The sequence below is a fragment of the Stegodyphus dumicola genome, chromosome 12, assembly GCF_044657685.1.
Source record: "Stegodyphus dumicola isolate Sdum_Otavi_A_Nest chromosome 12, ASM4465768v1".
Classification (NCBI taxonomy): domain Eukaryota; kingdom Metazoa; phylum Arthropoda; class Arachnida; order Araneae; family Eresidae; genus Stegodyphus; species Stegodyphus dumicola.
Window position 1 is genome coordinate 68,948,540 of NC_140779.1, and position 16,152 is coordinate 68,964,691.

General features: G+C 31.4%; 1 protein-coding gene across 1 annotated transcript in view; it reads right to left on the bottom strand.

The window, feature by feature from the left end:
* Positions 1-16,152, bottom strand: part of LOC118202432 (cubilin-like) — a 212,861-nt gene that overhangs the window by 12,411 nt on the left and 184,298 nt on the right. Inside the window, exon 24 of the mRNA XM_085806530.1 lies at positions 14,166-14,291. Coding sequence (XP_085662656.1) covers positions 14,166-14,291 — 126 coding nt within the window. The remainder of the gene's footprint in view (positions 1-14,165; positions 14,292-16,152) is intronic.

Here is a 16,152-nt window from a genome sequence, read left to right on the forward strand (position 1 = left end):
AGAAAAATCTTTTTAAATTGGAAGACATTTTTAATGATTTTGCTTTGTATTTTTGCTATTTTTCTTCGCTTTGAGAGGCCCAGAATTTTCGGGTGAACTATTAAGATTAAAAAATATATTGAAATGGTTCATCAGCTAATTCTGGATACAGAAAAGCAAGGACTTTGTTTGGAAAGGGAACCTGTAATTAAGCTCGACATACCTCATCCTGACGACATTGTGTCGAAGTTGATTGGATTCCACTTCTTTCTTGTTCTCTCTCTCTCTTTTTTTTTTTTTTTTTTTTTTTTTTTTTTTTTTTTTTTGTAATGGTTTAGTTTAATTTTTACATTTTAAAATGTTTTATTTCTACATTTATGGGGTTTTATGAAGTTCATTTGAATTTCAGTTTTAGTCTTCGTGGAAAATTCGTTCTAAATTTCTTATATATATATATACAAAATATTGAGAAGTTTAGAACCAAAACGACAAAGACATAAAAGAAATTAAATTTAAAACCAATAAAACCCCATGAACCTCCCCCCCCAAAAAAAAAGAACCTATCAACTCAGTGTTTTTAAACTAGAAGAAATCCCTAAAACAACAGAAATGCATGAAAGTAATAATAGGAAAAGGAATACGATTAAAATCTCATTCAATGTTATCAAGAGGAAGTAGATCAAATTCAATTGAAGACCTCCTCCTAGAAAAATCACTGTGTTTCTTTTCATCCAAAATTAGCTGGTGAACCATTTTAAATTATTTAATTATAATAGTTCATCCGAAAAATTCCAAATGTCTCCTCTACACTGCCTTCCTTTCAAATGAAATAAGAATACACGAAAGCAAATTTAAATGCAATAAATTCAATGCTTAATAAACCAAAAGCAATATATATAGTATTTACAAATATTAAAATTAAAATTAAAACATAATATATTTACATAAATATTAAAAATTAACAAAGAACAAAAATTTTGAACTTTCTATTGGAAGAACAAAAGACATTAATTTAAAAGGAAAAAATGACGCTAATGCTTGCCTGTTTGGCGCTATTGGCGATATACATTAGCGATGGAAATTTTGAAATTTTGAAGGTGAATTTATATAGTAAGATATTTTTTAATTTTAAATTTGGAAAGCATTAAAGTTGTACAAGTAAGAAAAGGAAGAAAAAGAAACAGAATGATTAACTGAGGGCTTATTATATACTAAGTCGTCATGACAAGCCCAATGGAGTGAAAATTTTATTCTTTTCTAACATTCGTTTCTTTTTTTTCCCTTTTATTATTTGAATTATCTCATATATTCCACTGCATATACATCATATTTCTTACTTGCATATATAGTATATGTAATAAGATGACTTAGAGTAGGCTGAAAAAGACCGATGATGGTTCTCTGTATTATAACCTGGGAAGACTTTACTGCGTAGTTAGAAAGATGACGCCCGAAGGAAAGACTTGTAGAAAAAAGTGGCCGAATTGAATACAACTTTTATTGGTGGATACGAACTACTTGTCAAAAATATATTCTTCATCACACACACATCACGGGCACAATACGCACCCCACAATTTTATATAGAGTATCACAGTTTACATAATGGCATAGTTAGTAGCACGAAAAAGTAAGCGAAGATAAAAAGTATGTAAAATCAGATTTACAATTTAATTTAATAATAACCTCTTAATTCCTCAAAGCATATCAAATCCGACTTTTATTTTTCAGCGATAAAATTGTACTAAGTCACATTAGTTTAATTAAGAACACACGTTTCTAAAGCCATATGCATATAATAAATCGAATGAGATTAGCCACCTCTAATTCTACATCAAGTGCTTGAGTATTAAATCATTTTCACTAAAAATTCAATCAATATAGTTCAAAAAAGGATTGAAGGAAATATCACTAATAAATCTAATCTAGATTCTAATATTAATATTCGAAATTATAGCTAAACTCATATCTAAATACTCTTTCACTATTTAAATACTCTTTCATCATCTAAATATTCTTTCGCTATTATAGCTATCACAAAGTTTCCTGTCTGTATTCAAAAAGTAATAATAACTTTTCTGAACTGCACCATTTCTAGATTAAAACGTCTCATGCTTTGCTTGCGTAACACTGTCATGTCTTTGCTTGCGTAACCCTGATGACGCAGCTCATTTGGAAATTGAACTCAAAATTTTGAGAACTGAGACCTTTCCAACCTAAGCCGAAAATTTCTTTTGCTGATCTTTCATACTGGATAATTGCGTACTTAGCTACTACCTCTTAGTTGCCACTTGGATGCTATTTCGCTGTGCTCTCTTCCTGTCGCAACAATTAGTATAAAAAATGAAAATGTTCTGGAAATAGTCTTAGAGTACCAAGTGAATTATGGCCACAAATGTTAATTTAAATAAAAAATGGAATTTAATCCACTTCGACTGCCAAGTTTCTTAGTCATTATGAATTCAACATTTTAGTATTTTAAGCAATCAGAATTATTCCTCTTCATTACGGATCTGCGTGCTACGCCATCAACATTGTTACGTCTTTTTCTTGTTTTCATTACATATATATGTATGTTCTTATAAAACAAGTCTAAATAATCTCTGTAATAATGTTACTGATAGACCTTCACATACATGTAAAAGTTCAAGTACATACAAGAAAGGAGACACTTTGAAAGTACAATTAATGTCACTATTACAGAAAATGGCAGTTTTATTCACTAATCACTCATGCAAATCAACACGACATCAAAATACTCGATGAATAGTCTGATCGCAGAGAACAACGTGGATGTTTTTTCTAATGCAGAAACTTATGAAAGCTACTCACATTAAAATTTTATCGACCACATCTTCAGCCTACTGCTGCAATGTTTCAGCATTCATAACTTATAACTAAATACAGTCTTTCTTAATTTGAAATGAGGTTAGAATGATAATGATTTCTAGCATCATAAGCTGCCAGTTTTACATTATGCAAGCAAAGAATATCTCCACATGTTTTTCTTTTCCTTCACGGTATTTTACGAAATCATCATCCTGTTGCTTCATGCATTTCTTAATTGAACTGTTATTTGGTAAGAAAACGTTATAAAGAGGTCTTTTAAACGAAGACAATATGCAGCAATCCTATTAAGGAAGTTACACTCTCGTTCTTTCCTTTCCCAGTTAATATGTATTTCACCCATTACTTGCGGAAGGGACCCACTTTCAGACTTATCTTCCTGTGCTTAAAACGGCAACTGGAACACCCGCTTTTGTTTTCACTTTTAGACTACATTCCAGATTGAACTGCAAAAGCATATCAAATCAGACTTCCATTTTTCAGCGATAAAAGTTTACTAAGTCAAACTAGTATAATTAAGAACACGCGTTTCTAAAGCCATATATATACAATAATTAAAATCGAAGGAGATTAGCCACATCTAATTCTATATCAAGTGGTTCAGTAGTAAATTACTTTAACTAAAAATTTAGTAGTGTTCAGAAAAGGATTGAATGAAATATCACTAATAAATGTCATCTAGATTGTAATATTAGAATTCGAATTTATATCTAAAACACATATCTAAATATTCTTTCACTCTTGCCACTTATCGCTCATTGACTTCAAATATGCTTACATTATTTCTTGCATTGCCACCCAGCGAAATAATTAAAAAAAACACCTTTCAACTCTCAAAGTCACTGCATACGTTACGTACGCTGGAGCAGAGTGTACCATATAGTTGACTCAAAGTTGATTAGAAGTATTTTATTCGTCATTTTGTTCCCAGCACAATAATAGCATTTTTTGTTTTATTTAAATTAATGAGTATTTAATGATGGTAATTAATGAGGAAAGAAAAAGTTAAATTTAGTTAGTAAAATGAAGTAAATGAAACTTAGATATAATATTCTTTTATTTTCTCTTTTTTTAATATCATCGCTTTAAGTCATTATGCATCGAACTTTCGACTGAAGTGTTTTAGAGCTGCAGAACTGGATTACTGCAAGTTCATTAATAACGGTGTGACTATGCGCAGTCGATTCAAATAAAGTTAATCGATTAATGAGAAGTACCTCGAGAGTTATTTGCTATGAGTGAGGATGATTCGTGAAGAACTTACTAAGGCAGCGTTTCTCGATCTTTTTTTTTAAGTGGGGGATCGCTTTATCAATTATGATATTACCATCTTACATTTGTTCCCTTCGAAATTAATTTTTTAGCATATGTTACTACCAGTATACTAACATTTTTAACCCCTTAACCTACGATTTAGATTCGAAGATGTTGGGCCAAAATTGTATACAAGCTCGCGCAGCGTTCGGGACATTTGCACGACTTGTGTAACACGCTAATCCGGGCAACCGCAAACATGACGAATTATGTAATTTTCGAAGAAAGTATACGCGAATAATTATTGATGATACATCCGATGACGATCAAATTCCAGAGTCCTGGCTTTTGAAAGAAATAAGAAACAGTCCAAAAATCTGGGACTATACGATGACTCCTGGCATAAGAGAGGAAGCCTTATGTCAATTAGGAGGAAGTAGAGGAGAATTTGATATATTTAATCTAATATTTGATGACATATTTTGGAAAAATATTGTAACCGAAACGAATCAGTATGCAGATCAAGTACGAGAAAATCCACATAGAACATGAGCGTAAAAAGTGTAAAGTTCCGTTACATGTACCAGAATGATTTGAAATATATCATATCGTTACAGATTACTAACTGTGTATTTTGGAGTTTTGTATAAATAAACATTTTGTAATACTTGCGTCAACTCACAATTATTGCATAATTGTGTAATTGTGTATCAAATATTCTGGTCCGATCACTGTACGCGGGCTATGTCTGTCATTGTAGATTAAGGGGTTAAAATACAATTAATTAAAATTAATTAAATTTTATACTGGTTACTTTAAATTAATAAAATCATAAAAAAATTAATTTAAATTCTATTTTTGTCTTTTTTGGAAATCTATAAGGGCCACAAGGACAGGCTAAGAATCACTTGTGGTCCGCAGATGACTGATTGAGGAACGGTTAGGAAAACTAGCTCATACTTACGTTACACAGGAGGAGAACCACAAAAAAAGACCCATGCAGCCAACCATTTTGCTGGCATCAAATGAGCGATGATCGATTCAAATCTAGCAGGGAACTTCGTCAATTCTTAACTTCGTCAAGATTTCTGAAGCAGAACAACCAAAATTTTCAGTTATAAAATTTTAGAGCAGAGTTTCTCAAAGTGTTGTTCGGAGACAAATTTTGGTGAATCACGAAAGTTTTTGAAGCAATCTTTTTCTGACCGTGTAATCTTGAATTTATTAATAATTACCAATTCATTATTAACAATTTTATATGCTTATTATTATTACTTGATCATTACGTTAATTTCGTCCAGAAATCCTCAGCCGCGAGATTGAAATTTGAATTTTTTATTTATTTATTTTTTTTTTTTAATTTTAGAAGTTTTTTTTTTTTTTTTTTTTTAATTACAGAATCATAGGTTAGTTAGATTATTTGATTATGTCAAAGAATACTAGGAACTACCTGCCTAATGGAAGAGATGCCTTCGTTGAGGATTTTCTAAAGATATTGGCTCGCATTCACGTTTCATATAGGAAAAACCACGAAAAACAACCTGCAGTCAGCCCATTCGCCTGAGTTTAAATTTAAGTCCGAATACATGTATTCAGCAGCTTTAATCCCTCGTTCACTGATTGGGCTATAGAATACATAGGGATAATAGAAAAGATTGAAGAGACGAGCTGTTTTCATATCACATCTATCAGATGTAAAAACAAAGGGTAGAAGAAAAATGATGATAAATTTAATATTGAATATTTGAATAAAGTTGTAGAAAGAACTTTTAAAAGATATAATCCTTGTGGATACTGGATTATTTTGTTTATAACAAAGCAAACTAAGGCTAGTTGCCTAAGCGGAATCCTACGTGCGTGGAGTACTTTCTAAGGAAACCTCATCGCATGAACATTCCACATGGATAAAACAACGAAAACACCCACCTTCCAGGCAACTATTCGCTAGGACTTGAATTCACATCGATTTACCAGCGTCCAGCGATCTTGAGAACTTTTGAAAGCCATTCAGCCACTTGAGAACTTTTGAAAATGTGAAAAAGGTTCGCAGTGTTTAATGATATTCCATTTGGACTTTTTCTTTGTTAACATTAAATAAAACTGGGACAAGCAAAAAGAAAGGATATTATGCACTAGTTTAGCTGTACGGCGAAGAAGTGGTAGACACCTATATCTATAATTCAACATCGAAAGACATTAGCAAAGGTACGAATAATCACAATAGTGTGTATTATGCTTCGGTGGGTATTGACTAAATTGCACCTATAATATAAAAATTTCGTTTATTACTTCCTTGTACGAAGTAAAAAGGAAGTATTGTAATCGCGAAAAGTTTCAGGCAGCATATTTCAACGAAAATATCCATTTTGACCGCTACTGAATGCAATTTAACGATGGTTTTGCGTAATATCTGTACGTAAGGACAGAATAAAAGACTCTTTTCCTCCAAAAAAATTATAAACCTGCTTTAAAATGAATTCTGAAGAGAATGTTTCGTGGCGTCTGTACGAACGTATGTATGTACGTGCGTACGTGCGTACACGCACGTATCTCGCATAACTCAAAAACGAGTAGCCTCAGTATGTGCATTATGTTGTGCATTATGAGTTATAATATGAAAGAAATATAATACTGTTAAGTGAATCTAGCGTCAGAGTGTCGCTATGGTAAACAAATACTAGAGTGAATTTTAAAGAATGCATTTATTCTATTGTGGTTTATGCGCTGTCGGCGAAGTAGATTTAATTCAATCCAATAAGTTTAAATGAAATGCAAGAAAAAATGTGTATAATTTAATATTCCGTACAAGGAAGTTATGTGGTGTACACATCAGAATTTTTTTATTTAAGTAAGACTAACAGCACTACCGTTAAAAGTAGTCAAAAGGAAATGACTGAATATAAGCCCTGCTCCATTTCCTTAGGATGTTCGAAGACTTTTCTTCGCTAAGATACCAATTTTTATTACCTAAGTCACTTCCATTTAGCTTTGAAAAAGTCATTATTAAAATCCAAATGCTGTCTTGAAAACTTTGCAGCAAAAATAAGAACAAGATAAAATTACCACTAGCTTTTATAACAAGTTGTCGGATCTAGTTTTACGCATCGCCACCGACTTGTAGTTCAATTGAAAAAACAAAAACTGCATTGTTTATGGTATAACTCAATAAACTACGGTCTAAAACTTATAATTGATAATTTCAGTTTACCTTACTTCGTTTCCTAGATAGAAATTTTGATTTTTTTCGATTAGCTTAAGACATTTTTAATAGGCAGTGCCCGGTCGTTTTCATAAAACTGCATCTCCAATTCTAAGGCACTTTAATCAAAAGATACATCAACACATAAGAACTTAAATGAGAATCTTGTACAATCGATACCTAATTTTCTTTTAAGCAGATTACTTTTTTCTCAGTTTTCCATGTTTTCAACGTTACTTTCCAATTTTAGTATGAAAGAAAATTTACAGTAAAATCAGAAATTATAGCGGTTACAGGATAATTCAAAATGAAAACCACAAAAATAAAATATATTTACGACTACTGTAATGCGTCTATTTTATAAATGCTGATATAATATGAAAGTGTAAACTTCTAATTTTCATTTGGCAGCACTGAAAAGCTACATTTCTGAAATGCTCACTGGAGATGTCGCTATTAAAAAAAGATTCACAATACAAAAAGCTTATTGTGAGCTAGAATATCAAAAAAACCTTCATTGGTAATCCTTGTTCACAGACATTTCCAGACCTAAAAAAGAAAGAAAGTAAAGAAGCTCTTCATCAGCACTACACCCAAACGTAGACCCAAACTCTTTATGCAAGGAAAAACCGCACTCGGCGGGCCATCCGTCAACAATAAAACGATGGAAAAACTCATGCGGTTCATCTACCTATGAAGCAGCAGTAAATCAACATATCTTTCCAGCAGACAAGTTAACACACCGAAAGTAAAAATGTGACGCTTATTATACAAGAGTTCCAGCTTTAAAGCTTTTACAAGCGCTTAAATCTATTTACAAACCAAACGGAGAGAATTCGACGTAAATTTGCAAACATGGCCGGAAAGGGACGGTTTGGTGCATACATTCTTCTTACCTAAAAAGCCACATTTCATGCATGTAAATAGGCTTAATTTTGAGATTAGAGGGTATGAAAAATCTGCCACATTAAAACATGATCGTGATTTTGGGAATGTTTTCTGCCTTTAACCAACCTCAGTATATCTGCGCAATTATTCTTCATGGAATCTATCATTATAGGGTTTCCCTGTTTCGATATGCTGTTCAAGTTGTTGTCCCCGGTTGGAAATGGGTGTACCCGATATAATTTTGGAGCAAGACGATGGATGTCTCGCCATATCGATATTGACATGTACGCGATTACTTATTGTGTTCGTATCCTCACATGCTTCCACACATCACCTCCACAGGAATTAAAGCAGCGGATAAGGGACGCAGTCGACTCAATTAATCAGGCTATATTCACATGGATGTAACAAGAACTAAACCATAATATACACACTTGCCGTATCACATCGAACAACTGTGAATGCCATATACATAAAGAGTTAACTTTTCATGTTAAATTTGTGCTTGTGAAATGCATTCATTACAGATTCATGGGTACATTTTGTTTTTTTATCATTTATTTTCTATCATTTATTTCTATCATTTGTTTTTCTATCATTTATTTTTCTATCATTTATTATCTATCATTCTGCAGAATTCCTATAAATTTCATTCAACAATATCGAGTTAATAGTATAGCCAAGGAACAAAAAAATTAAAAACTTTAAAGCATTTATTTCTTGACCAAATAATTCTATTGCATTATTCTTTTCTTTTCTTTTTTTATTATTTATTGCTAGAATGCCATGATAAATTCGAAAACTCTTTTTTAATAGTGTCTTCCCAAAGTATATTAAAACATCAGAAGGAATTAACGGCAATACATAAAAAGAATTTTCCATAATGAATTCCCTTTATTTCGCAGAAGTTACTTCACAGTTAACAAAATTATTGCAAAATATAACTGCAAACGATTGAGCCATTCTTTATATTTTCTAGAATATTATCATAGCTATACGCATAAATCATTAAAACTTCTACTACAAATTAAAGTCACAAATTCTGCGTACTCTTACCTTCTGGTATAAAATTCGCGGAATTTATAAAAGATAAAGACAAAGCACTTTACCTTTATATTTGCATTTCAATTCTACATCTAGGGATAATATGCGAAACCTTTTCCTTCTAAAAACCTTTTCCTTCTACAACACGTTTCATTGCGCAATGATTTGCAGAATATGCTTCAAATATTCATGATATCAGCTGTCTTAAACTACGCATTATATTTATAATCTTCTGCAAGGTGATCTTTACAACTATTTCGAAACTGAAGAAGACCATATCGCAACATGACATCGGAAAAGTCAAGATTTAGAAGCTAAATAGCCACCAACTGACTTAATAATTCAATTCACGTATTCGAAAGCAATTTATAAACATTTACTCTTAAGTTCAGCGTCGCAGAAGTACCCATTACCCCAAGAAATATTAATACACATATCACGAGTGTGAGTAACGTTGTTATATCAGCTGCACTGCAGTGTTTCTTATAATATCTGTATCATCCGTTGTATTTAAACATATAGTACTTTTCCGTTATATTCCATATAGTACTTCCGTTATTTTGAACTACCCTATTTAAATAATTCGAATATTTAAAATTTATATTAATTCATTAGAAGCGAATTTTAATAAGGTATTTCACTTTTTTTTATTAAATGCGCCTTAAAAGAATATTTATTTATGCAACGATTTAGTGTACAACAAGTTTTATGTTACTGTTTCACAGTAAATATTTTGAGTCACTGTACCTTTTTACTTATATATTAACTATATAAGCAAAACATAAATAAAATAAAATATTCATAACGGTATAAAAACAATTAAATGATACATAAGAAAACTTTTGGCTAGCATTTTTGAAAATCTTTCAACTGAGCACATAATATTGATTTGGAATACTGTTTCCACTATTAACACAGCAATCCTTCCGAAATAAAACAATAAATGCATTTAAAAAGTGTAAATGCAAATGATTTTCAGGATATAAATGAAATAAATTTCGTTTGTTGCTTTAAATGTGAAACCATTATTTAACAGGGTTCATAAATCGGCTTTCCTTTAAGCAAAAAGGTCTTATACCCGTTTTATAAAACATTTTTTTTTCACTTTTTTGTCATGCTTGCAGAAAGTAGTCAGTTATAAATGGTAGAAATAACATTCAAAATTTGATGTCTTTAGGTACTGCTGTTTTTTCACAATGCGAGAAACATACGTATATGCATGCATTCATTATTCATTCCTTCATTAGTGTTCATTTAATTTCTTTAAACGTAATGCACGGCTCTAATATTTGGTAACAATTTTAAAACTGATACGCCGCTTTATAGTGGACGACGCAAAATGAAAAAACGAAATTAATAACCCTTCTGGGCAAACTGCCCTTAATGAAGATATTGATCAATATTTTTACGATAGCCTGCATCAAAAGGCTCATTACGTAACCTCTTAACACTTTTTCTAAACGATATTTTATTTCTAATTACATACATTATTTCATTATAATACATTATTTCATTTCATTATAGACTATTTCGCTCTTCAATTTGTGCACGGCCCCTGAATATGATCCACGATTTTTATATAAACTATCTCAGTCAGTTTTTGTTGCATGGAGTCCAACAATTTGTGTTTTAGTTTTTATAACGAATGCAGAATTTTCCTAGATATAAGAACCAAAGGAATGTATAAAAAGTTACATTTTGTAATTTTTACAAAAACTGATTAAAAATGCCGAAACATGAACCTTTGCATCATTTAAAACATTTTTGTATCTGGAAGTATGTATCTACGAGCAACGGTTATGAAAATAAAGGCCGAGTAAGGACATTTGTGGACATGGTGTATATATATATATATAATTTTAAATTCACTTAGTGCGAAATCAAGTTATAAATTCAGGAGCAGGAATTTTGATGTCTTAGAATGCAGAAACGACGATCCACAATGAATAGGAAATTGAAGGCGAAGGCAGATTTAAATCTTCGTTTTTTATTTTAGCAAACATGTTGCGGCGACAATCAAGTTGGACATTAATTGTGCCTATTTCAAGAGATTTTACATTTTAGATAAATGTGCAATAAGAAAGAAAGAGCAGACAGATAGCAGTGTAGCTAGGCCAAAGCGTGGAAAGTAAGTGCGCAATGTTCAGGCTGAAATCTTAAGTCGAACTGAGTTAGTTTTGGTTCTCAAAGCGTTTTGATTGGAGAAGAGGCATCTGCATTAAAACGTTGCGTAAGATAGAAAAATCTGGAACCTGTGAGAAGAGATGAATTTACGGGCAGATCATCAAATTTAGAATGTTAATTTTGAGGTCGCCAATGATTTTTTTTTTGAAACAGCTATCATATTTTGTTATATCTGACACACATATATATATTATATGCAAAATATAAAAATATAACGGAAATCTATAAATACATTAAACTTCATTGAAAAAAAGTTGGCAATAGACCTTTAAATTTCTGATTTTCAATTAAAGCACAACCTTCTTCAAGGCATCTGCGTTTTCCCTGCAGTAGTCGCATCGCTATAGTTTTTTGACCAATCGCTGCTCAGGATTAAAAAAAAAGCGTCCAGAGGTTTTAAATTGCTAGTTACTTACTAAGTCGCTCTTTAGTTGCTTGCTCTTCCTAGGAAAGTCATGCTTCTGCACTAAGTTTCTTTTTCTACCATCTAAAATATAAGCCGCATATATGGAAATTGTGGGCGTGTTTAGCATTCCTAAAGTTGCAGCAATTAAGCAAACACGTATTTCTGAAAAATTGTTCCTGTTCAAAATAAAAATGATGTTTTCACTATCAAGCCAGTTATGATTTTCCCACCAGTCATCATCTACGCAGGAGTTTTCTCGATCATGACTGAAAAATTATTGGTTTCATCTTGTGTAGCCAACTCTCTACTAAATTCCATTGACGTACCAACAAAATTATTACAATAATTATATATATAAGATAAAAATATGTAAATCAAAATTATAATTTAAATTAGTAATAGTCCCTTAATTTTTCATTTTTAAGTTGTGTATTTCCCCTCTGTATTTTAAAAATAGTAAAAACATTTTCTGGACTAAGTTATTTCTAGATCAGTCCTTATCATGTGGCTTGCATAATGCTGATAACGTAGCTAACTCGAAGCTTAAATTTTCTCTTAATAAGCTCCCATATTGGAATATTTACTCACATTGCTTCTACCTCTTTTCTTCTAAGATTTCACCTCTCTGCTCTCTTCCTGTGCAAGAGTATCAAAAATTTTTATTGTATAGCATTCATAAGCCTTTACATTAAAAAAATCAAAAAGCTATGCTTAGAAGTTGAAAATTAAAATTCTAATTATTTTAGTTTTAGAAAGGAATTTAATGATTCAGTATTGTTTTTAAATGGGTGTGTTGTGATCATTTATCATCCGTACATTTTGATCATTATTGCAGTTTAAATGGCAATTCAAAAATACAAAAAAGAGTCATTATACAAATCGCAGCATGTCATTAGCTCAGCGTGTACAAAATACGTAATACAAATATCAGGCATATCATAGAAACAATTTCAGTAAAGGCACACAGCTCATGCTAGTGGCTTTCTCAGACATTCATTTCCTCTGTTTATTCAGATGCCCTTGTTATAGTATAATGCTTTAGAACAGCTTTATCTCACCTGTCACCTCAGCAAAACAAAGAAATGTAAACATTATCCTATAATAGGCACACTGTGCGAAGTTCCGCTGCGACCTTGACATTGAATGTTTATTCCAGTAGCAGGCTGCGAAGAGAAGTGAGTGGTATAATCGATCGTGTTCAGCGCATTGATGAGTTCTACTCTGCATTAATTTAAATAGATTTGCGCTGACATGCAGAAAATTTATTTTATCTGTACTTTAACGCAGTGGTCTCAAACTGGCGGACCACGGGCTGCGATTTTATATGGCCCGCCAATAAATTTCCCGTAAATTAATTAGCATTATTACGACAAGAATTTAGAGAAAACGTTGATGGTTTTAATGGTTTCAGGTTACATTATTTTCATTACCAAAAACGAATATGAGTAATTTTCCGGAGAATATAGAAATGGAGCTAATTAAGTTATACTGCAGTATAAATCTTATTCAAAGATTTGAAGATACAGATTTGATTAACTTTTATTAGTCATTACCGAATTTTTGAAGTAAGAATAATCACTTTATTTGGGAGTACATTTACATGTGAACAATTCTTCTCCGTGGTTTAAAAATTAATAAATGTAAATAAAAAAAAACCAGACTGCCCATGAGTATCTACAATTTGTGATGAAGATTTCTAGTAATTTTCCTCCAAGATCACATCCTTGTGAACATTGAAACGCCATCAGATGTTATAGCTGAAAAGTGTAGTAAGAAACATAGAAATTTTGTTTATACACAAATATGTAATTTTTCTGTATTCTTCACAGATAAAGTTAATAAATAAAAGAAAGAGAATATGCTATTATTAGTTATTGTTAAGTTTTGTCCCTCTTGGAAAGTTTTCGTATATTTCTTCTTAGTTAAAGTTAAAAGTAAGTTATTTAGTGGTGTCATCAATATACTTCAATTACTTGTATAAATGTCAATATAAAAATTCTAATATTTAGCTGCCAATACGTTTGAATTACAAATTTTGACCAATAAAAATTTTTTGCAAATACAAACATTTAGATTTCGAGCAGAAAATGAGTAGCAAAAAACAAAAATTTTAAATCTGAATATTTTCTTTGTGTCATTTTTATACCAGCACTATTTACTGTTATAGTATTAGATATTCAACAACATCTTGATAAAAGTTCTTTAAAATAAAAAGAGGGAAATCTACAAGACCGTCAGTCCGGTGTCGCTGATATTAATGTAAATAAAGTGATAACGTTTTACTCTATTTTTTGTTTTAATAACTGGAAGACATAACATACATTGGATATGGATACGTCAAATGATTTCTTAAGTAACTCCATACCTGGTTTCCAAGTGGTCACTCCACAGTCAGCTCTCTGGCGAACTTTAATGGCGAATCCACTTTTGGAAGTTCCCCTATCTGAGCGGAAGGTGAATTTCATCTGAGGACTTTCGAAAGGAATCACACCTATGAAAAAGACCAAAATTTTCAGTTTCGGTTTACTAGACATAGGTTTAAAAGATTCGCCGAAGAACGTACAACCAAATCAATCGAGATTGAATAATGATTGCTGCTTTAGTAGCATTTTGTTAAGTTTAGAACTATTAGATGCCTTTTTAGGGCTTTAAGAACACGCAAATTAGTTTTCGGTATTTATTATTCAGGACAGCAAATTTTAGCTTATTTTTTATGTTCTTTACGCTAAATACTGAAGCTGATTCCACATTTGTTAGACAATTTTCATTGTATTTACAGAAATATTTTACCAAAACGTTTTGTGTTTTAAATGCTGTATTTAATAACCCTTATTTTTCTCTATCTTTCTACACTGTAATTTTCAAGACAATAAAGCCTTTAATAGCGTCAGAAAAGGAATATTATTCTATTTCTCTTGAACAATTTTCTAGGTCGGGGTTTGGACAATTCGCTTTTTAAAAGATTTTAAAGATTTTCAGGAGATTTAGTAGGGATATGAATGAAAGGCATAGTCTTAATATCCCTTTCTTGTTCCATTTTTCCCCAGGAAATTAACTGTGGATTTTGACGTGTGGCTGCTTGCTTCCTCTTGATGCAGTTCTACTGATGGATGGCACAGTGGGTAAAGAGAAGGTATTTCATATTTGAAAACTGGGAATAAAATATGTTCCTAATAATATGCGGAGTTGATCTTAACAGTCTTTTGCACTCTCTTTAATTTTTATTTGTCGTTATATTAAAAATCAGCAAGAGTCATAAATCCCCTTGAAAAACGTTTTTAGATTCTTTGAACCATGTTCTAAGATTTTTTTCTTCTCTCTGATGATAATAAATGGACCGCTTTTTACTTTGGTTATTTTACTATACCCAAGATTCATCTATTGTGACAACATTTTACCCTTTTTGTCCGAATAATTATTTTTCATAGAGAATTCAGCAGCACGTTCTGCTTTCGGCGATATGTCGCGGAGAAAGACGATGAACATCAAGCTTTTTTTTGCCGTTTTTAAGATTCAAATCAACATTAATCACTTTTTTACAGCTGAAACAGAGCATTTGCATGACTATTTAACTGTCCTTTGACTTGGCAGATTTTTCTTTTAACATTAAAGTTTTAACCTTTGTAACATTCGAAACATTCCGGTTTTTCCTTGGATATGTAGTTTGAACAACGTTTCTTCTTGAAGACAAACTTTGACGTTTTTTTTTCCTTTCTTATTGACAAAAGTATCTATCGTTGCTTTAGGTACCGAGACATCATGGCTTTTGCAGTATTTTCTAATAACTAAATACGAATAATTTTCCGTGGAAAGAACACAAACAAAGCCTTCCGTCCATTGCTTCTTTTAAAGTATCATTTTGCATGAAAACAAAATTATCAAGTAGCAGACGATAATTTGGAAAACATAGTTGCAGTTAAAAATTTTTTTTCCACTTAGGCGATTTCTTTTAATAATAATATAATTTGGAAAATATAGTTGCAGTCAAAATTTTTTTCCACTTGGGCGATTTCTTTTTAATAGCAAAGAAAATTTGTCTAATAAATGTGCAAACTTATGGTGCTTACCACCACAGACACAAGAGAGAATATAATGGGAATATTAGAAAATCAGTTAATTGGGAATCAAACTCCCAAAATTTCCAATAATATTAAATTAATTAAGTTCTCTAAACTTCAGTTTTAGGGTTAGTACTGGGAGCCAAATGGTTACAACATTACTTCAGAGAGTACCTCTGCATCTAGTAAATATTTCTACATGCGTCAAAAAATATTTCTTCTTAAGCTAAAAAGTAAATAAGTTATGAGTCTATGCGATATATTTTTAAAACATAAATGATGATAAAGTAAATA